This window comes from Eptesicus fuscus, chromosome 19 (assembly GCF_027574615.1).
Source record: "Eptesicus fuscus isolate TK198812 chromosome 19, DD_ASM_mEF_20220401, whole genome shotgun sequence".
Taxonomy (NCBI): domain Eukaryota; kingdom Metazoa; phylum Chordata; class Mammalia; order Chiroptera; family Vespertilionidae; genus Eptesicus; species Eptesicus fuscus.
The window spans coordinates 45,525,990-45,548,425 of NC_072491.1; the positions used below are offsets into that span (position 1 = coordinate 45,525,990).

Below are 22,436 nucleotides of genomic sequence, written 5' to 3' on the forward strand. Positions count from 1 at the left end.
CGGGTGCAGAGCGCAGTCCGTTTCCTCGACCCCGAGCCCGTGTTCCGGGGAGGAAATCCCGCCCCTCTCTCCGAGGACAGCGGGGAAACGGACCGTCTCCTTCACCTGCGGCTCTCAGTGGCTTCTGAGTATTAACTCACACAACATCCTTTCATAGAGCTCATCTCATCTGGCAAACTGAAAAACCCTAAGTGTCTTCCACGGAATCTGTTCGTCGTAGGTTTCGGAAACCATCACACCATTTGTTCGGAAGCAGATTCCAGGTCGGGGTGAGCGGGGTGGTTTGCGAACTGAAAGGCGGGAAAGCACGTGGCCTGACGCAGTGAAATGTCACGCCCTGCGGGGCGGTGGCCAGGAGGTCAGACAGGCGGGTGGGATGCGGGGGAGGGGAGGGGGGTGAGCACACGCTGCTCTGGGACGGAGCCTTCACACCTCCGAGTTCCCCATAGCCCGACTCCCTCGGGACGGCCTCACGGTCATTGTTTAGGAGCCAGACACCCCTCACGGGAAAGCCCTCAGCCTCATCCCGCCCCCAAGCTCTCGGTGTGGATTTTGAGTTTCCAGGGTCCTGTGCCTGTGGCCGGAGCGGCGGGCGGGGAGGGCGGGAGGAGAGGGCCGTGGTGGCGGACCCCGGTCGGTCACCTTCTCTGTGGAGGCCCAGGCGCCCATGGTGGAGCCTGAGCTGACCGAGGTGGGCGAGCTGCACTCGCTCACTGACTGGCAGGTTTCGGAGGCTTCCGAGGAGGCCGAGCTGGACGAGTTCTGCAGCCGGGGAGGGACCACACGAGGGGACCCAGGGAATCCAGGCCACACGCCACCAAAGAGTAACGGTGAGTAAAAAATAAAGACGGGGGTGGGGAAAAGCACGCACAGAGAGAGAGACAGACACATACACACAGGAAAGGAAGGATGAGAGAAGCAGAGCGTTAGGGTTATTCTTTCCCCAGCTGCACCCACACACATGCCCTCGAGCCCTTGAAAAGAAGCGTGAGACCCACCAAGGTCCGGACCACAGACTAAGCGCCCAGGACCCTGACTGCGTGTCGTCCTGAACGGGCACATGGCAGGTGCTCGAATCACTGAGTGGATGAGTGACAACGACCGTCTCCTCCATGGGCACTGGGTCCCCTGGGCCCATCCAGGTATTTGCTTTAGTTTTTTCTCTGTTAGCTGCCATCTCTGGCTCATACCACGTGCTTAAATCAGCCCAGCCCTGCAAGCCAGGGTGGCTCAGTGGTTAAATGTCGAACTATGAACCAGGAGGTCACGGTTCAATTTCCCATCAGGGCACATATGCCTGGGTTTCAGGCTCGATCCCCAGTAGGGGGCGTGCAGGAGGCAGCCAATAGATGATTCTCATTATTGATGTGTTTTTTTTTCTCTCTCTCCCCCCTTCCTTCCTCTCTGAAATCAATAAATATATATATTTAAAAGAAATCAATAAAAACACATTTAATAAATAAATAAATAAATAAGCAAGCCAGCCCAGCCCCATCGGGTCTACTATTACTTTCCCGGAAGTGCTCCTGTATTCAGTCTGGGAGGCAGGACTCATGTTTCTGTCACCCCTCCCACCGGCCAAAGAAAGGTTCCTGCAAAGGGGCAGAGCACTAGCGTTCCCATCCTGCAAGGGCAAGGGACCCAGAGGACACCCCGCACGTGCAGGGGGCTCCGTGCAGCCAAAGCCGCTCCCCGAGCTCCGTGTCTGGTTAGCAGTCGGGACCGGAGTCTGAAGCTTTGCATTTAAGTGACATTTCTGCCACTTGTCAGTCAAGGAATCATGGGCTTAATCTCTCTAACCCTGTTTCCACCTTTAGAATGGGGGTCAGCAGTGTCTAACGGCTGGAGACAGAGCGAGGTTTTAGGTGCGTGTGTGCCTGTGGGCAGTGCTTAGCCAGGTGTGGAGAGCCAGGTGTGGAGAGCCAGTTCCCTGGAGGCACCAGGACTGTTCATCTCGGTTCCCCGCTTCAAGCGTGTGCGGCTTGGACAGGTCATGCTGCTTTGGACTTCTCAGTTTTTCTACAGAACCTCTTGCTTTGACAGCCTCAGCGGCCCTAGGACCAGACCCTCGCCACCAGCAGGGGCCCACTCCTGGACACACGGGTGAAGGCACACGTAAACAGAGCAGAGCTGAGGCAAGCGGGGGAACTCGGAACACCTTCTTTCACTTGGCATTTGTGTCTGCGGGGCGGGGGGCAGGGGGCAGCGGGGGCGGTGTGCGGGGCGGGGGCAGGGGCTGAGTGGAGAAGCGAAGGGCTCTAACCCCTTAGGTGCGCTCCTCCCTCCCTCCCCAAATGAAGACACTATTACTGCCCTCAGGACATTGCATCCTGGGGCCTGTGATTTGTGCAATTTCCTTAATTTCCCCTCTAGCTTATAATTATAAGTAGCAGTAGTGCCTTTTTAAAAAAAATAGGTTTTCCTAGTAAATTCTGCAGCGCCCTAAGGAAGCACCCTAAAGCTGCTGGCCCCCACATCTCGGGCACCGGCTCTGAGGTTTAAGTGAGTCCCACACGCCCCCCCTGCCTCCCCGAGCCCCACACGGTCTGACAGGGAGGCTGAGGCACACGGCCCCCTTCTTTAGAAACGGGTGTCAGTGCGCAAGACTGGGCTAGTCTGTCAGCGATTAAACACACAAAGAATTATGCTGCACAACGAATAGCCTTTGAGGAATTGCAAAATCCTGCTTTCCCTCCAGTCACTCAGCTCGGCGTGGGGGACACGCGGTGGGGCGGACGGACGGGCAGACAGAGACGCCGTGGAGACCAGGCCGCCGCCCAGTCGGACAAGCACATGAGAACTGGGAGCCGCAGCTCTCGGCCCAGAGCGTTTGCTGGAAATGGAGTCTCTCTCCCAGGAAGACAGGCCCGAGTCTCCTGGGACAGCGGAAACGACCTGCCCAGGGGGCCAGGGGCTGTGGGTCACCAGGTCAGACACGGCAGGCAGGCCCCACGCACCGCAGCGGCTTCCTCTATACAAAGGGTCCCCCACGCACTCTCCCAGGGGCGCCCCAGGGCTGAGGTGGAGCAGGCGTTAGAAAGCCTTTTCCCAGGTCTCAGGTCCGCAACCTGCAGGTCAGTAAGGCATTCGGGCGGGTCACCTACAGCCCCGAGCCTCCGTTTCCACAAAACCGGGGTCACGACAGCCTACGTGGTTGCTGGAAGGACCACGCAGCGAACCAGAGGTGGCCAGTGCCTGCCGGGCCAGCGGGAACGTGGGTGACAAGACAAGCACGTGACAATCTGAGTCCACAGCATCTTGGACCAGAGGCTGCGTATGGCTCAGCTCAGAATGGACCGGACGGGCCGAACCCACCAAGCCAGGCCGATGCACGGTGGGCCTCCCCCTTCCCGGTCTCTGTCGTGCTGCTTCCTGAGTGTGAGGCCAGACACTGGCACCAGGGGAGCGGGGCGGGGGGGGGGCAGGTGGGTGTTGCGATGCCTGCCCAGCTCCTGCCCGCTGCTCCGGCGGGACCCCTGGCTGGGCTGGCCTGCGCAGCCCGCTGAGGTGGGAGAGATCTGACACCCCCCTTCCCCCAGAAGCAAAGTGCCGACAGGATGTGCTGCGAGGGCTGTGCTGAGCGGTTCTCATTCTCAACATAAACCGGTACCCGGAGCCCGAGTGACAGGGTCCCGGCACCGCCCCACGGCAGAATCTCCGAGAACGGAGAGGGGGAGGCAGCTCTCAGCGACTGAAGGCGATCCACGCTAAGCCGTTTGCTTCTGAGAATAAACAGTGAACAGGATGTCGAGAAATGACACACCCGCTCTGGGCGTGCTGTCCGCATCCCATTTCCTGTGCCATGCCCATCAGCTACGGCACCGCGCTAAGCGGGCACTCTGAGGGCTGCCAGGGGGGCGAACCCCTCTGACGGCTACGCACTCAGGTGCGGGAACGCCCCCACCAACGTGGGACCCACCGTCCCACCCACCACCTAGTGCCCTCCCTTTGGGGCAACCACACATGTAAAGGTGAGACCCCAAACCGGCTTTCCTGCCTCTGCAGACAGAGGCCTGGCCAAGCCAAGGGCTCCGGCCACCGATGGTGGTCTGGGCGCCAGGCGTGGCGGCTGCTCCCGGAGCCGAGGGCACCCTTACCTGGGTGGGGGCCTCGGGCGGCATGGGGGACGGTGACTTGGACTGGAAGGCGTCCTGGGATATGAAGCCCGAGTCGTGCGAGGACACGCTGGACAGCCGCACGGGCGCCTGCTGGGCCAGGTTGGAGCTGCGGCAGCGGTAGTGGGAGCTGGGCGAGTGCGAGTGCGAGCCGCTGGAGCGCGAGTCGCTGCTGTTCACGCTGTTCAGGCTGCTGCGGGGCCAAGCAGAGGGCGGGGGTGAGAGGGGCCAGGAAAGGCCGGGGGGCAGGGGAGGGGGGACAACATAATGCAATGGGCTCTGCCTCGGAGCAGCAGCATAAGCTTCGAGATGTTTCCAAAGCGCCACTTCATTGGGCTCCCGAACAAGCCCCTCTTCACGAGCCCAGGGGCAAAGCGCGCTGCGAGGAGACTCGGTTCTCTGATGGGCAGAGTGATGAGACGTCTGGGCGTGGTGGCCTGTGAGTCTACAAAGCCAGGTCCTGCCCATTCTGCCCTGTCCTCGGCCAGGAAGCCAGGGGACCTGGTGCCTGTGGCACGAGAAGAGACGAGGCTGATCGTCTCTGCCGTCCGCCAGCAGGAACCAGGCCCCGTGGCGAACCCAGGAAGGCGTCAGGGTGCCGTGGATGGGATGTGCAAGGGTCACCCCTGGCTGGGCCATCTGGGTCCGGGAGACCAAGGTCATCGCCGACGGCTGCTGTGGCGGTGCAGGCGCCCACGGGCCTGTCGGGGTGATCTCTCCTCAGTGTGAGAGTGTCTGTGCTGCATGAACAAAGCTGGTGCTTTAACGAAGGGCTCTACCCTGATCGTGGGCGTCTCGGTTAAAATATCTGTGGGCCTGGCGTTAACCGTCCCTCTGGCAAGACGCAGGCAGCTTTCAGCGACTGAAGGCAATCCAGGCTAAGCCGTTTGCTTCTGAGAATAAACAGTGAACAGGATGTCGAGAAATGACACACCCCCTCTGGGCGTGCTGTCCGCATTCCATTTCCAGTCGTAAGAAATGTGCTCTACCGTCTACACCAGGCGTCCTCAAGCTACGGCCCACGGGCCACATGCGGGTGTTTTTGCCGTTTTGTTTTTTTACTTCAAAATAAGATATGTGCAGTGTGCATAGGAATTTGTTCATAGTTTTTTTTTAAACTACAGTCCGGCCCTCCAACGGTCTGAGGGACAGTGAACTGGCCCCGTTTAAAAAGTTTGAGGACCCCTGGTCTACACCAACTCAGGGTGTGCAAACCAGAACGCCGAACAGTCCCCGGTCCAAGCAAGCAGAGCGGCCACCCACAGGCCGCCCTCGGAGCAGCTGAAGGATGAAATAAACAGCCCAGCCTGGGGTTCGAGAGTGTGGTTCCTGCTCCTAACCCGGAAAGATTCCTGTCGAACTGGGACGCCAAGAAGGCGGTCAGGCACCGCGGCTGTTCCACACTACGATGACTTGGCGTGACAGTCCTGACAGGTACATGGGGCATGCTGGGAGAAGTCGCGGCTGCAGGGATGGCAATGCTCACGAGGCTGGCTTTCCACGCCCAGCGCCAGGCAGGGGCACCTGGGGGCTGACGGGGAAACCATGCAACGCCCTCCGGCCGGCTCATCTTGGACATCAGTGCGCCGCGGCTGTCTCCTGAGACTAACGCGGTAAGCCAGCCGGCGTGGCTCAGTGGTTGAGCATCAGTCTTTGAACCAGGAGGTCACAGTTAGATTCCTGGTCAGGGCACATGCCCGGATTGTGGGCTCAGTCCCCGGTGTGGGGCGTGCAGGAGGCAGCCGATCAATGAGTCTCTCTCATCATTGATGTTTCTCTCTCTCCTTCTCCCTTCCTCTCTGAAGTCAATAAAAATGTATTTTTAAAAATGTTTAAAAGAATAAGAAAAAAGAAGAACTGTCCTCCGAGCAGGGCGGAGCCTGGCTTCTCTTACCTGCAGACACTTGACTTGCGGGACATGGTGGTGCTGGGGGACGAGGGCGGCGTCTGGTACGACCAACTGTAGTCAGAACCTTTCAGGTCCAAGATCACCTACGGGGACAGAGCCAGGCGGGTCAGCGAGGTGCTGAGAAGGGAAGCCTTATCCGCCACATCGTAAAACCCGTAACATCAAAGTGCTGCCGCCATCGAGGGGTGGGGATTATACACTACCAATCCATTAACGTCCCAATCCTGTTTCTGAGGCAAGCAACAATATAGTTAATGGTGGGGGGCTGAAATATCAGTAAAAAAGAGGGAGGGAGGGAGACGTACGGTGACAGATCAACACTTTACAAGAGCCGTTTGCACCCACAGTGAGAACTGGCAGGGTTTTCTCCTAAAGCACCACAGACCACAGTGGTCTCAGGGTTTGCTGGTCCTGCATTTCGGCCGTTAGAGCTCCAGCGGTCCCTCGAGCCCTGTGTGCCCAGGATTCGCTATTGTGGAACGTGACAGAGTCAAGAGCAAACCAGTTCTTTCACAGCTACTTCTACGTCCGTCTCCCCCACTTGATAGCTACTGGAGTGTAAGGTCTACCTTTTGTTCATACGGCAGGTGCTCTATAAATGTCTATTTACGGAGAGAGAATACATGCTGAGGTCTCAAAAGAGAAATTTCATAGACTGGAAAATATAAGCTCTCCAATTTGCCTCTGAGCTGGCTCTCCAAGGGGACGACAAGAATTCGATACAAAGGCCAAAAGCCACGATGTCATTCATCCGCTGCTCCCCAGATATGTCTCCTCCCACTTGGTCTCATGCCACGGACACCAGGTCCCCACCATGGTGGCTAAATAAATCCCCAGGAGGGGTGTACAGGAAGCAGCCGATTGATGCTGCTCCCGTCAATGTTTCTCTCCCTCTTCCTTCCTCTCTCTCTCATCAATAAAAATATATTTTATATAAAGAAAAAATAAGCCTATTTGACTATTCATCTCACGGCCACTCCTTGGTATGCGGCTTGGCCAGTGGGTCACCCAATCCCCCGGGAGCTTGTTTAAAGCACAGGTGACTGGGCCCCACCCCCAGAGCTGGGCCGCTTGATCCAGTGGGAATGTCACAGGAACCAATTAATAAGCACCAAAAACCAAGAGAGACCCTCACGCATTACTTAATTAGAATGGCTCAAATGACGGCCAAGATCCACCCATGTCATGAGTGTATTTCTAGAGGGTAGAGGGACACAGAGGCTAAGGGCACAGGCTCTGGCCCATCCGGTGTGGCTCAGTGATTGAGGGTCGACCTGTGGACCAGGTCACGGTTCAATTCCCAGTCAGGGCACATGCCCGGTGTGGGCTCCATCCCCAGTGTGGGGCGTGCAGGAGGCAGCCAATCAATGATTCTCTCTCTCATTGATGTTTCCATCTCTCTCTCCCTCTCCCTTCCTGTCTGAAATCAACAGAAATATGTTTTTTAAGGAGCACAGGCTCTGGAAACTGACTGCTTGGTTCAAATCTCAGTCCTGCCACCCACGAGCTGGGTGACCCTGGCTCAGGCACTGTTCCCAGCGCCGTGTCCTCTGTAAGAGGGGACCCTGGGGAAGAGGAGCCGAGGAAGGCCGCGGCCCGAGCACACACAGGGCTCTGCACGGCTGGCGGAGAGGGCACCGTGACCTCACTGTGAAGCGTGACTATGACTCGGTGGGATCCTGCCTCACGGGACCCTCGGGACCCGGAAGCGCCGCTCTCCGGGCTGCTCCCCGAGCGCCTGCAGCATGCCTACCTGCTCACTGGAGGAGGGCAGCTTGTGGGGGTCCATGGTCAGGCTCTTGAGGTCTTCAGATATGGTCTGCAGGTGCGTGATCTCCCCCAGCATGGAGATTTCCTCTTCCTGCGGGGCAGGGGTGCGCAGCACGTCATCCAGGGGGTCCACGTCATCGTCCCGCCCGCCCGCCTTCATTAGGGTCCCTGGCTGACCCTCTCGACTTTTCAGGAAAGGCCCCTGGGACTGGGGCATCTTTGCTGAAGGCACTCCCAGCCTCTCTTTTGGGAAAAGGAGATCTGCCACCATGGGGGTGGCCTGCGTGCCGCGGACGGGGGTGCACCAAGGCCACAGCGAACCCGCAGGTCTGCCTCGCAGGGTCTGGGCTGCCGGTGTCTTCTCACAGGTCTGCCCCCAGCCCTCCAGTTCACTGTAAACATGAGCCTGTGTGGCCCTGGCCAGTGTTCCTCGTGAGCTGGGATACCCCATGCACCCTAAGGTCACCTGTCCGATTCCCAGTCGGGGTACATGCCGGGCTGTGGGCTCAATCCCCAGGAGGGGGTGTATAGGAAGCAGCCGATGGATGCTGCTCACATCAATGTTTCTCTCTCTCCCTCTCCCTTCCTCGTTCTCTCTAGTCAATAAAAATATATTTTATAAAAAGAAAAAACAAGCCTATTTGACTTGTTGAGGCTCTGCCCGTATTAATCTCACGGCCGCTCCTTGGTATTCAGCTTGGCCAGGGGGTCACCCAGTCCCCCGGGAGCTTGTTTAAAGCACAGGTGACTGGGTCCCCACCCCCAGAGCTGGGCCTGAGAATGCGCATTTCTAACCAGTTCCCAGGTGACGCTGCTGGCCTGGGGAACACACTCTGAGAACCACTCTGCCAGGCTTTCTTGACTCGGGGAGACAAAGTAAGCGCAGCAACTGCTGCTCCGAACAGAGCTGTGGGCCGTGGGCCAGCAGCTACGTGCACAGAAGTCCTGGTCCCTCCTATGGTGACTCCCGACGCCCAGCAGGTGCCCAGGGCCTCCGCAGGGCGGCTAAGTCAGAAGGAGGGCGTCTCCTCCCGGCGGGCACCCTGGGCCTCCCGCAACTCCCCACGAACTCACGATCACGGGCCGCAGCATCGAGATGAAGGTGCAGAACCGGCCGCGCTCTTCGATCAGCGCCTTGCGGACGGCCTGCTTCTCGGTCTCCTCCAGCAGGAGGTACTTGTCGTTGACGTCCTGGAGCGCGCTGTCCAACTGCGGCTGGATGTCGCCCCTCCCTGCGAACGACAGGGCCAGCGGCTGCTGAGACTGCGCCGGACCAGCGCCCTCTTCCCCGGGTGCTGGGGTGGAAACCGCACTTCTCCCAGACTCCACGGTGAGGAGGCTATACCCGAGAGCACGTAAGGTGGCTGCTGTTCTGGGCCGGCCATTTCCAGGTCCCAGTGGTCCTGGCTCATTCCTGGGAGGACGGTTTCCGGGGCGGCGACTCCCGACTTGCCCTCTTGCCTCGGGCAGCCGCTCAGAGGCCTCTGCCACCCAAACCCCGGGACACGCAGCCGGACGAATGCCCTCCCCTGAGCACAGTCTGAACAGGCTGAGGGGCGAACCAGGCGAGGGCCTGTGGATGTCCCCAAAAATGGGCAGAGCTGGCTCTGCTGGGCCAACCTCCATCAAAGAGCCTCCGTTTGCCCAGGAGTTTGTCCCGGCAGCAGGGCGGCCAGCGTAGGCCCGGCTCCGCGGCCCGGCTCCCTGGCAGCCAGCTGGGCTCCCGGGGGAAGCTCTCACGGCGCCTCCTGCGAAACAAGCCCGTAACCAAGGGGTATCGGCCCGTCTGCCGGCGAGAAACGGAAGGTGGTGTCGATGCGGGGCTGGGTCCGTGTCCAGCCAGGTCCACAGACCCCACAACGGAGGCAACCGTTTCTAGAGTTCAAAGCAGGGTGTTAACCTTTGAAACAATTCCAGAATGTGGTCGGCAAACTGTCTTTATAAATAAAGTTTTATCAGAACACAGCCACGCCCCGTCATTTACACAGTGACGAGGCCCGCTCCTGCCGCAACTGCAGGGCAGCACCTCCGTGACCAAGACTTCACAGGCGGGCCCTTGGAGGACAAGTCTGCCCCTAGAAGATAAACAGGGACAAGCGGGCCCTGGGGCAGGGGAGCGGCTACTGTAAACCTGACCGGTAGCGGGAACGAGGTGACCGCTGGTGACCGCCTGGGAGGCCAGTGCGTGAGCCTCCCCCCTGGCTCCCCACACAGGGGGCTCCCCCATCACCCAACCCTGAGACAGAATTTCTAACTCATGGACTCTCCCCCGTTTCCCCCCGCTCCCCCTCCCCCAACGCCATGTGTGCATACAAGTGCTCAACAAATGCTTGTTTTAAACACGGCATGTTCGAGATGGAGGCGGCCTTAGGGTTACCCGAGCCCACCTGCTGCTGTTTCCGCGGAGGCCAAGGCCCGGGGAAGGCGAGGGCCTTGTGCAGCGTCACTCAGGGAAGGAGGGAGTGGGGGCGGCGCCCACACAGCCTGTGCCTCTGTGACCCAATGCCACTCTCCTCCTGCCCGGCACTACGTCCCCCTCTTGGCACTGCCACAGGGAACTTTAAATGGAAGGCGTTGTTTGAAAAGAGAAGGGTCAGGGAAAACTGCCTCGAATGAAGGAACACATCCTGTATTTTCTCTCGGAAGCAGGTGAGAGGTTCATCTGGAGCAGGCGGGCAGGCGAGAACGTACCAGCAAAGAGGTCGCTGGGGTTTAAGGACGTCACTCCTGAGGCAGCGACTACATTCGGAGTCGGCACGTAAGGGGAAGCCACATGCAGTCAGGTCGCCCCGGACGTGCCTCCATGTCCGGAAAGCACCGTGAACACGGCGCACGCGTAACCCTCATCCAGTGAGCACACACGTGGGGGCGGGGGCACACCCCCGGCAGCACTGAATCCCCCGGACGGCGGTACCCAACCATTACATCACGCAGGAACCTGCTGCTGAGAAGTTCCCGCGTTTCCTCAGGGGACCGCTCACGCACTCCCACCTTAGTCACCGTCCACCCTGGATCATTCCATCAGGGCCTCCAGCAGCGTCCCGGGGTAGCAGGAGGGTTGGTCAAGCATTAGCCTTTCAGTCTACTTCCTCTCCCCCCGCTCCACCTCCTCCACGGAAGGAAGAGCAGCTGACCAGGTCTGCAGGCTCCGTGTGTCGTGGGCTGGAGCATCAGGAAGAGACTCCGAGGCGGGCGGGCGGGCGGGCGGAAGGCCTTAGACCAGCCCCGAGTCCTGCGGCTCTCCCAGCGGGGCCCGAGGTCGGCCCGCGCTGCAGGTTGCGGGAGGCGGGGAACGTGGGCAGCCTTCCAGGGCTTCCCTGCATGTGGGGTGGTTTCCGGTGCGTGCGTGGCTTCAGGTGCGCAGCCAGCACTGAGAGTTCAGGAGCCCGGCACCTCCGCACGTGTCCTGGCCACTCCAGCTCCCGCCCACACGGACTCTCTGTCCTCTCCTTTCGCCTGTCGCCACCCTCACTGGACGGCTGCAAGGGCCCCTCCTATGTCACCCTGACTGCGTTTAGGTCGGCAGCTCCGATTCCTTTAAAAATGCAAGTATTATCACTTCTTGTCAACAGCTCCTGTTTCGTTCAAGAAAAGTCCAATGTCCTTAACACGGCCTGCCTGCCAGGCATGCATGGGTCAGCCGGTCCACTCAGGGCCTCGAGCTCATTACCCCCTCCCTCCCCTCTCCCCTTCCCATCCACCTTCACAGACGCTCTCCCTCCTCCCCACCTGCCTGGCCTGCTCACCCTGCAGGTCTCCATCCTTGAGGCAAACCCTCCTCAAACTCTCTCCCGAGATTAGGATTCGGCCACGTGAGCTCAGAAGTTCCTTTTATGCAACGTTCACGACGCTCCCCAGTATTATTAGTAAGTCCACCTTCCTCTCTCTAGTTCTCTGAGTGACATCGGTTCCCCCACGGATCCTGTACCTTCTGGCCCAGCACACCTGCCTGCGGATGAAGGAGGCGGGGATAGAACAGCTCCCTCTGTGTTTGCTCACCGTCCTCCATTGCCTCGGCCTTAAATGGACTGAGACCATAAAACTAGCAAATTCCAGGCCAGCCGAGCAGCCAAAAGAAGGGAGGGGCGCCTCCCATGGGCTTTGCCGATAAAATTCCTGTTATTGACCCGGCCTGTGCAGTCTGAGCCCTCTTGGTCTTGAGAATGTTCCCCCTCTGCCAGTTTCCAGGTCTCGGTGCTGCTGGAGAATCCCGAGGCACGAAAGCCAGGAGCCCTCTGCTCCCAGGGGAAGTCACATGATTCTTCTTTTCCCAAGAAATGTTCCTGGGGCAATGCCCTACAAATGGGCGGGCGCCAGGGCATGGCTCCCTGAGAGGAAGGGGGTTTGCCGGCTGTCTGTTAATTAAGTAGGGAGAGTTCATAAACCTTCCTGGAGTAGAATGAAGATCCCATATCTTCCCATCATTTGCTCTGTATTTTCTTTAATCCTATATAATGAAAGGCTAATATGCAAATCTACCGAATGGCTGAACGACCGGTTGCTATAACACACGCTGATCACCAAAGGGCAGATGCTCAACACAGAAGCTGCCCCCTGGTGGTCAGTGTGCTCCCGCAGGGGGAGCACTGCTCAGCCAGAAGCCAGGCTCATGGCTGGCGAGCGCAGCGGTGGTGGTGGGTGCCTCTCCCGCCTCCATAGCAGCGCTAAGGATGTCTAACTGCAGGCGGGGAGCAGGCCTAAGTCGTCAGTCGGACATCCCCGAGGGCTCCCGGACTGCTAGAGGGCGCAGGTCGGGCTGAGGGCTCCCTGCCGAGTGCACAAATTTCATGCACCGGGCCTCTAGTTTTTACATAAATGTTCAAGGCAGGAATTAACACCTCCTTTGAACAGAGGGGAAAACTAAGACTGAGGGAGGCAAAGTGGCTGGCACAGGGCCACCGAGCTGGGGATGGGCCCGGCCAGACCCCAACCCTCAGTCTTTCTTGTTCAGAGGCCCCTTCACGCTCACAGCAAATATGCCAGGAGCTGAGTGGCCCAGTCCGCCCGCGACAGCCCAATTAAAAAGCCAGTCGGAGCCATCAGCGTGAGGTGGGACCTCCAGCCTCTCCCCACACACTGCAGCCCTCACCTGAGCCTCGCGCTGGACCGGGCAGACCCAGGCTCAGGGGGAGGGCTTCCCGCAGAGAACAAACCCAGGCCACACCGGCCAAGATCGCTGTCAGGAAACATCCAAAGCCATTTGTCTTCCCGAGACGGATGTCTGAGGAAGCCGCGAGAACCCCACAAAATGACTTCCATCTGCCCTGACACAGCACTGTATTTCACTCTAACAGGCCCCCTTCCCACATCTTTGCACCTCACAAATCAAGCTGTGTCCTACAATCAACGGCGTGTCACCAGTTTAACCAGCAGGGGCTTCTTTTTCGTGGTTTAGAAAATAATGGTGCATCTTACAGTGGATGGCATCTTCGAGCTGGTGACAAATGGGATATAAATACAGACACGGGCATGCAGGGTGAGCTGGGGATTCGATTCTGGAATGAAAAATTCCCTTTTCCAACGGGAGGCGGCTCCCATTATCCCTCTACAGGTCTCTCCGATGTCCGGCAACAGTACTGGACTGATTCCCCAAAGAGAAAAGAAAGACAGACTGGAGGCTTTTGACTTAAAAATTTTCAAGCTCAATTTGTTATTCTGTCAACACGCTGGGCCTATTTCTCCTCATCTGTGCACTGTGGACAGCAGCGAGTCCCTAGAGCTCATATGGCTCCTGAGGCCACACAACCTCATTCCTACGAAGCACTCAGCACGCGGAGGGCACTGGGTGAGCGTCAGCGCCATCGGGGGCCACACGGCGTCCCTGGCACCTCAGCAGGGGGAGGATGGAGGGCACGGTGGGTTTTTAAAAAAATGAGCATTCAGCCGAGACCGGTTTGGCTCAGTGGATAGAGCGTCGGCCTGCGGACTGAAAGGTCCTGGGTTCGATTCCGGTAAGGGCATGTACCTTGGTTGCCACATCCCCAGTGGGGGGTGTGCAGGAGGCAGCTGATCGAGTTTCTCTCTCATCGATGTTTCTCTCTATCCCTCTCCCTTCCTCTCTGTAAAAAAAATCAATAAAATATATTTTTTTTAAAAAATGAGCATTCAGTTCGCAGCCCCCTAATCCTTCCCCTAAAGGTAGGCATTTCGTCGAGATTCGCTGGTCCTGAGCGAGCAGCTGTCCGTCAAAGCAGACTGAGACGAGACAGCTCGGAGAACCACAGAAACCACCCCACGGCGACCTGTGGCTCACACGGAGCATCCACGTCCCCTCCTGTCACCGGGAAGGCTCCTCCTCTGCGGTTAGAGAAACACTCCCACCCTCCACCCGGTCGCCGGACCCAGAAACCCACTCCCCCTTCCACTCCCCCTTTCACTTACTTTCTCCCAAACAGCTCTCGAACCCGATCACCTCCCCATCCCTGTGCCCTGGCCACGGGCACCTCTCACCTGAACAAAAGCCACTCGCTAACGAGGTGTCCATTTGGGCCACTATCTATCTAACCCAAATAGACACGGTCTATTTAATCCAAATGGACACCATCACAGCAGAACTTTCTAGAAACCAGGAAGTCTTCAAGGGCTTCAACACTGTCCCGAAAGTCATGTCTTTCCTGATCGGGTCCCTGCTCACCTCCGCCTAGCCCTGCACCTGAGGAGACAGAAGCCATTCGCCCCTGTGCCAGGTCTCCAGCTACAGCACGACCTCCCAGCGCCCCTCAGCAACGGGCTGGGGGCACAGGGAATGGGGCGATGGCTGGGGGCGTCTTTTGGGGGTGATGCAAGTGCTCTGAAATTAGGTGGTGGGAATGGCTGCACAACGCTGTGAACGCACTAAAGCGCCAGCACGTACGCGTCCAATGGTCAAGGCTACGGTACATGAAACCTATCCCGATGAGCACGGAGCACGCGCCTCACCGCCCTCCCGAGGGGCCCTCAGCATGGCCGCGCTGTTTCCCAGCACAGCGTGAGGCCTGGCGAGGACCGTCCTTCGTCAAACCGGGGAAGCAGCAGCCCAGCGTCACCATGAGGGGACGTCGAGGCAGAGCTGTGCCCCCACCTGTCAGGGGAGACCCGTGTGGCTCGGGTTCGTCGTCGTCGGTGACAGAATCCCACCCAACCCCCCCTTGGGAGCTGCTCAGTGCGAATGCTCAGACACGCGGACACCTCGCAGGCCGGCCTCCCGAGACAGACGGACAGCCCCGAGACGCCCAAGAGCAACTTGAAGGTTTAGTAGCAAAATCACCCGCAGGATGAGGTCTGACATTCAATCAAGAAGAATCATTCTGATTATTGGATTTGAGCATCCGATACCTTTGAAGTGAGCATTTCCACAAACTCTGCTGAAATAAGAAATACTTTGGTTTTGATTTTTTTTTTAATGAATTCTAAGTTTTGGGACAGAACTTTCTACTTCTGGGAAGGCAAAGTAAATGATACTTTGCCATATTAATACAACCAAATCTGACTTGGAAATTACTGTAGGGGAGTTACTGAATTTGGCTCTACAGGTTTCGTTTGTGGTATAAACACACACACACACACATATGTATTCTTAGATACATATGTATGTATAAGTGTTTATTTCCTGGGGCAAGGAGGGTTTAAATCACTCTGTATTTCTTCTTTCCATGAGTCTAAACTGGATTATATTGATTCAAAAGCGCTTTGAATGTCGTGCTAATCCATTGCAGTGCCAAACATGGAAGGAAGGAAGTGACCGCACACACGCACACACCATTTCCTTAAAGGCACGGAGAACCAAGTAGGCACCGCCGATTGTTCTGAGCTGGAAGGAGAGCGTGGGCCACTGGCAGAGGCCTGGACCAGCCCACAGCGAGGACCGCACCGTGACCAGCCACCGGAGGTTGGATGGTAGACTTACCGAGAACGTCCACTGGCGGGGGACACACGGTGACAAAGTGCAGGATACACAATTGACACAAAAAGGAAAATCACACCGTCAAAGTGGTATTCGAGCAGCAGTCTTACCTCCCTTTCGCGTGTCCAACCGTCCACGGCAGCCACCGGATTTTACCACAGGAGGCAGCCACCCCCCCAAGACCGCACAGCCACGCGCCCTGCCCTGGCCCACTGATGTTCTCCCCTCCTCCTCTCCGCAGAAGCCCGCCCAGCTGGGAATCATCAGCCCGGGCCACACAGCAAGGTTCTTCCGAAGAGGGAGGAAGGCTATATTCCAAAGGAGCCAATGAAGTGCTTGACCAAGACACCCTTTCAAGTGTGACGTGTTGTAACGTGAAGAGTCACTAGGAAAACCCTATGACACGAAGTTTGAGCTGGGGTGGGAATGAAAAAAACTAATTAAAGAATTAAAAGTTGTAGTATAAAGACAAGTCATGTGCTCGTCTGGAACTCTGTGAGTCTGTATATACTATTAATTTTGCAGCTGCTGCTGATCAATGACAGATGCGACTATTTAAATATAAATTTTATTGTTTTTACAGAGAGGAAGAGAGAGGGATAGAAAGTTAGAAACATCGATCGATCACTGCCTCCTGCACACCCCCTACTGGATGTGCCCGCAACCAAGGTACATGACCTTGACCGGAATCGAACCTGGGACAGGCCGACGCTCTATCCACTGAGCTAAACCGGCTTCAGCCAGATGCGACTATTTAAATGTCAGGTTCAAGGGTGAGCGTATTACAACGTCCGGGTCTCTCAAAGGAAGGCCATCCTGACACCTGGTGTGAATCTCAGAGGCATCACAGCACTTCGTAAGCGAAGAGGCCAGGTAGCTGCCCCTGAAGGAGACTTAACGGATGGAGAGGCTCCGGGGAGCTTGGGCTAACCAGACCCGACGAACTGGGAGCCTCAGATAACCGGATTTCTCCCGTCCCGAAACGCACAGCATTCCTAGTCCATTCTCGGGCCGCTGGAGCACCCCATCACACACGTCCACCCAGAATGACGAGCCTGGTCCCTCATCGAAGGCTCCATTCACCCCGGAAACACACAAGTATCAACACTTGGTAAAAATAATGCTTATATTAGAAAAAAACAGTTGTTTATGAAGGAAAGACATAAAAACCTGTTTTCTGGAGTAACTAGAAAATCATCCAGAACATTCCAAGCTACTGATCCGACTTGGCTGTGGACGTAAGCACGCCACCTCGGCCACCTAATCTGGAGGGGATATGGGGCCTGAGACCCCCAGCTACGTGCAGGGACGGAAAGACGGCTGCTTCAGGTCACAGCCTCCATCCTCTCCATCTTCAGGCCCACGGGCCCTGAGAAACCGCACACTAAGTGCCAGTTATTCCCAAGTCCCGGGACCAGAGCATCCCTTCGCGTCCCACAGGCCAGCCCGGAGGCCCCCGAATCTTTCTACCGGGCGCCTCGCCGGGAAGCGCGCCAGCCTCCCCGGGCGGCCTGAGCCAGTGCCCGCAAGTCTAACGCCAGAAACTTCTCTTCGTGCTGCACTGCCGCCAACCTACCAGGCTTCCCTGTCGGTCCGATTGCGCTCACTGGACGCGCCAGCACCTTGGAGTGGCAGCCTCCATGCAGAATTCGGATAAAAGGATTATCGCTGCAGCCAAGAGCTGAAGGCTCCGAAAAGTGACGTCAGGAAGAGCAAAGGGAAAAGCTACTTTTTCGTATCTCATCCTTTTCGCCGACTCCCGCACCTTTGCCAAGCCATCAGCATCTTCCCTGGACCCGCCCTCTAAACCCATCATCTCTCCTCTCCCCCAGCCGCCACGTTGTCAGGTAGGTGGAGATGAGCTCCCATGTTTCCCAGCCTGCACTTCCATGGAACCTCGGATTCAATGGACTTGGTGGCAGCATTATTTACAAACTTTCACCTCCGGACGCGCTCAAATGCTACTGGCCACAAACCCTGCTGCTTGTCGACCACTTGCTCCCAGGGGCCCTCACTGGATAGAAGGTCGTTGTGAGAAGCAACCAGACCAGGAAAACACACCCAGAAGAAACAACTGGGGCCAACGCTAACCGAAAACCTGACCATGGTGGAAATCCTGCTGCTGCTATCTTGAAACGGTCTAAAAATAAAAAATAAAAAAATAAAAAAATATATATATATAATTTTAGACCGTTTCAAGATATATATTTTAGACCGTTTCAAGATATATATATGTAGAGAGAGAGAGAGAAAGAGCGCGCGCGCATGCGCGCACGAGCCAGGGTCATAACATTCAAAACGACTGTAGGCTCAACCAAACACCAGGCTGCACATGCAGCAGGAGATCAGGCTGAACTGCTGACCTCTTGGAGAGAGAGAGACGCAGGGCTGATGGCAGCGGCAGCAGCTGCTGGCGAGGCCCAGAGAGAGAAGCAGGGTGATCAGACCCTGCTTCTCTCTCTGGGCCTTGCCAGCAGCCAAGCCTCTCTCTCCCAAAGGTCAGCAGTTCAGCCTGCTCGCCAGCAGCCTGGGGCAGCTGCTGATCAGCCCCACCTCTATGATCAGGCCCGGAGATAGGCCCGAGGATGCTGATTGGCATAGAAACCAACCAATCAGAACCAAATCTGGGTGAATTGCAAGGAGCCAATGGCTGCCTAGGATGTGGAGCTTTTAACACTGACTGGCATAGAAACCGACCAATCGGAACTAAATCTGGGTTAAGTGCGAGGAGCCAATAACTGCCTAGGAGGCGGAGCTTGATGCTGACTGGCATAGAAACTGACCAATCAGAACCAAATCTGGGTGAACTGTGAGGAGCCAATGGCTGCCTAGGAAGTAGAGCTTTTGACGCTGACTGTCATAGAAACCGACCAATCAGAACCTACTCTGGGTGAACTGCAAAGGCAGAACCTAAGGTGGGGGCTGAGGAGGGGTTTTAAGGGCAACAGCTGTTTGGTGTAAGGTGTAAGAAAGTGATTCAATTTTTTAATGACCAGTTTGGCAGTATAGTGCATATGGCTGGCTACAGTCCAGATATAGGGATTATGTGTTATTGTCTGCCAAGAGCATCTCCTCCTCCTGAAAAAGGCTCCCCCACCCCCATTTAAGCAATGCTATCCTATATAATCTATCTATACTAATAAAAGGGTAATATGCTAATTAGACTGGGTCAACCAGCCATCTTCCAGACATCCGACTGCCTTCTGGACAAAGCCATGGTGGTGGGGGCCAAGGCAGAGGCAGTTAGGGGCGATCAGGCATGCAGGGGAGGGCAGTTGGGGGCAAAATCAGGCAGGCAGAGGAGGGCAGTTGGGGGCAAGATCAGGCTGGCAGGGGAGGACAGTTAGGGGTGATCAGGCAGGCAGAGGCAGTTAGGGGCAATCAGGTAGGCAGAGAGGTTAGGGGCGATCAGGCAGGCAGGCAGGCAGGCGAGTGGTTAGGAGTCAGTTATCCTGGATTGAGAGAGAGATGTCTGACTGCCTAAACCAGCAGTCGGACATCCCCCGAGGGGTCCCAGATTGGAGAGGGTGCAGGCCAGACTGAGGAACCCCCCCCCCCCCCCCCCTGTGCATGAATTTCATGCACTGGGCCTCTAGTGGTTTATATAAGAACCAGGAGGGCATTTCTTAGAAATGTCAAAACCTTGTCCTGTCCTCACCTCTCTTCCACAAACCATTCCATCTCTCCAAGTGTATTTTCTTTTAATTCAAAAACCGAACTGCTTGTTTAGGAAAGAGGAACTTTGGTTTTGGGGCTTTCTACCTCAAAAGATCATTGTCCCAAATAAGCGATAAACGTGAGCCACAGAGCAGCCAGAGGGGAGAGTCCGCTGCATCAGCTGTGAGGCAGCAAATTAAAAGGCGTGGTGTCAAGAACAGTCTGGAAGGAATGTCACCTTCTCAAGTTCAGGAGGGAGCCCCGCACTTTAGGTCTTGGTACCACGTTGCAAACACTTGCAAAGTGGATGCAGCCAGAGCTGGCTCCTCAGACTCCCAGTCGGGGCCCAAGAGCAAAGCTGGGTCACGGCTCCCACAGCGACTGGTGTGTGGACGGCGAGGGGCAGGGAGGCGGCAGGAGGGCACCTTGACGGTCTGCGTTTCCTTCCGGAGCCCCCACCCTCACGAGCCCCATGAAAAAGCTCCCTTTCAGCAATGACTTCTGGCTCCCGGGACAGCCATTTCTAACACTCACGAGACTTAACAAAGGGTTTCAGAGATTACAGGCCGGGAAAGATGCAGGAGAAGATGACATCATTTCTGTAAGAGTTAGACTAGAACATCTGCATAAAGGCTTTTGTGCATGATTCCAAGAAATGCACAGGCTTCATGCTAAAGTACAGCAGGCATGGCAGCTGTCAGATTTTGGAGACAAAGGTGTGGAGAGGGAACAAGTCAAGGACAGCTCTGCAGGGGCCTGAAGTGGACAGAGAGTCTGGCCCGAGAACGAACTCAGGCGCAGTCTCTCTGCTCCCGTCTGCTCTCCGGGGCCGCCCCACGGAAGGAAGTCTGCCTCGAACTCTCTGCTTCAAAGACAAATCAAGCACATGCGCTTTTCCCCAAAGTGACACAATTAACTACAGAATTCGTAGTTACCTTTCTTTGCTTTCTTCTGCAGTTTCAGTGTATCTGAGGACTTCTTCTTTATCTCTTGACGAGCTTTTTTATATTCTAGGAGGAAGCAGAATAATTGAATCACTTTACCACTTTGCTCAACAGAAGATATTTTTGGAACAGCCGCTACTTTCATCCCAGAGAGCATAAACTGTGGCGCATAATAAATAGCTTCGTCGGAATCCCGTGTGTTAAGAACCTGGCGATGACGTTTTAGAGCAGGAGACGTTATTAACGTGACAAACGACAACACACACCGTGGTCTTTCCCAAAAGCATTCATTCATATCAGCTGCTCAGAGAGACGGCATTTGGGAAAATTTTACTGAAAATGAGAAATTCAGCCTTGCCGGGCATGACTCCTCGGTTGAGCCTCGACCTATGAACCAAAAGGTCACAGTTCAATTCCTGGTCAGGGCACATGCCAGGTTGCAGGCTCGATCCCCTGGGTGGGGCGTGCAGGAGGCAGCCAGTCAATGATTCTCTCTCATTATTGATGTTTCTATCTCTCTCTCCCCCTCCCTTCCTCTCTGAAATCAATAACAATATATTTTAAATAAATAAATAAATATAGGTAGTCCTCAGGTTACGTCGGACTCGACTTATGCTGTTTTGTAGTTATGTCGCCATCTCCTATTTATTTATAAAAAAAAAAGTTCTGTCATTTCGACGTATGTACGTATGTGCTTTATGTTTTTTATTATGTACTTACCACAAGTAAAGGTCAGGAATTGTTATCTTTCTTTTACATTTTTGTTAGTTTCACTTCATTACTGCTGTGTATGTGCTCCATGTGAGTGACGTAGGTGCTTATGGAGGTGGGTCCGACTTACGGCGAAAATCGCGTTACGTCGCCGTAGGAACAGATCTCCGACGGAACCCAAGGACCTACCGTAACTAAATAAGAGTCCCCTCGGCACTTCTCTCTTCCACTGCCCTCGTATCCAATCCAGCACCAACAACCAGTTTCCTGTTACTCCCCATGCTCCCCTTCCCCCCCAAAGCCCACAGAGCCCGCCTTTAAACGCTCTCACAACTGCCTGTCAGCCAGCCCTTCCCCAGGTGTGTGCCCTCGGAGCTGCCCACGTGCTTCCTTCCCCAGCGCACAGCGCAGGCTGTGACCCTTGGAGAATGCCTCCTGCCCCTTCCCCCCGGCCAGCACCCCTCCCTCGGGCTCCAGAAGACGGACAGGGCAGGGGCGGTGTCTGTCTGGACCACTCTGTCCCCAGAGGCGGGCACATGAGGTGCTGAGTTGGCCATGAGCTTACATCACTAAAGGTGTGGTTTTTAAATGGGCTGCCATGCCTTAAGCATGAACCTCTGGCTGTTAAGCCTGGCATTACAATTCACTTCTCTTTTTTGAAAAGTTGATTTCAGAGAGAGGAAGGAACAAGGAGACAGAAACATCAATGATGAGAGAGAATCATTGATCGGCTTCCTCCTGCACACTCCCTACTGGGGATCGAGCCCTAAACCTGGGCATGTGCCCCGACCTGGAATCAACCATGACCTCCTGGTTCATAGGTCAACAGCTCAACCACGGGCCACACCAGCTGGGCTTCGATTCACTCTTAATTCAGCGGATCACAATTCACGCCACAGAGCGACCAGGCTGGCGGCTGCTGGGGACGGTTTGTGCCGAAACTCGAGCACCGGGCCCTGCTGCGGGACCCCTTTCGACTCCTCATCGTCCAACCCTGAAAGGCCCGCGGGACACGCAGGGGCAGAGGGGCCCTTGGGGACACCAGGAACCCCAGCAGAGGCACCAGCTCTTGGTGGGATGCTATTCCACAGCGGACAGCGCGCCCGTACCTTTTGCGTGGTCTTTATCCAGCTGGTTGGCCACTTTCTTCCATTCTTCCATCTGTTCTTGAAGTGGGTTTATCAGACAATCGATTAAAGCACTTTTACCAAAAGGGAAAGAAAGGGAGAAATTAAACAGCTATATTTCTGTTGTCAAGACTGAACCCTTGGTTGTCAAAACACACCAAAATCACCATTAGCTGAAGCGAGACAAGGCAGCATACTGCGCCCAAGTTCACATTCAAATCCCCTTTTGTGCAGCAAACTTGTTTTCAGGATGCTTCGCAAGGGCTGTGCAGCAGCTGCACGCGTGACCGACAGAAATGGCCTCTCATCCCCGTGCATGTT

The 22,436-nt window shown here is 56.1% G+C and overlaps 1 protein-coding gene across 3 annotated transcripts in view; it reads right to left on the reverse strand.

Annotated features, from left to right (window-relative positions):
- Positions 1–22,436, reverse strand: part of MTSS1 (MTSS I-BAR domain containing 1) — a 149,462-nt gene that overhangs the window by 6,283 nt on the left and 120,743 nt on the right. For 2 of the 3 annotated variants that reach the window (XM_028147893.2, XM_008143278.3), the window contains exons 5-10: positions 22,098–22,189; positions 20,269–20,343; positions 8,869–9,026; positions 7,778–7,885; positions 6,010–6,107; positions 4,098–4,308 (exon numbers count right to left, since the gene is read on the reverse strand). In XM_028147893.2, the coding sequence (XP_028003694.1) occupies positions 4,098–4,308; positions 6,010–6,107; positions 7,778–7,885; positions 8,869–9,026; positions 20,269–20,343; positions 22,098–22,189 (742 nt within the window). Of the gene's footprint in view, positions 1–642; positions 763–4,097; positions 4,309–6,009; positions 6,108–7,777; positions 7,886–8,868; positions 9,027–20,268; positions 20,344–22,097; positions 22,190–22,436 lie in introns of all 3 variants that reach the window. The other variant, XM_054708268.1, reaches the window with a different exon arrangement.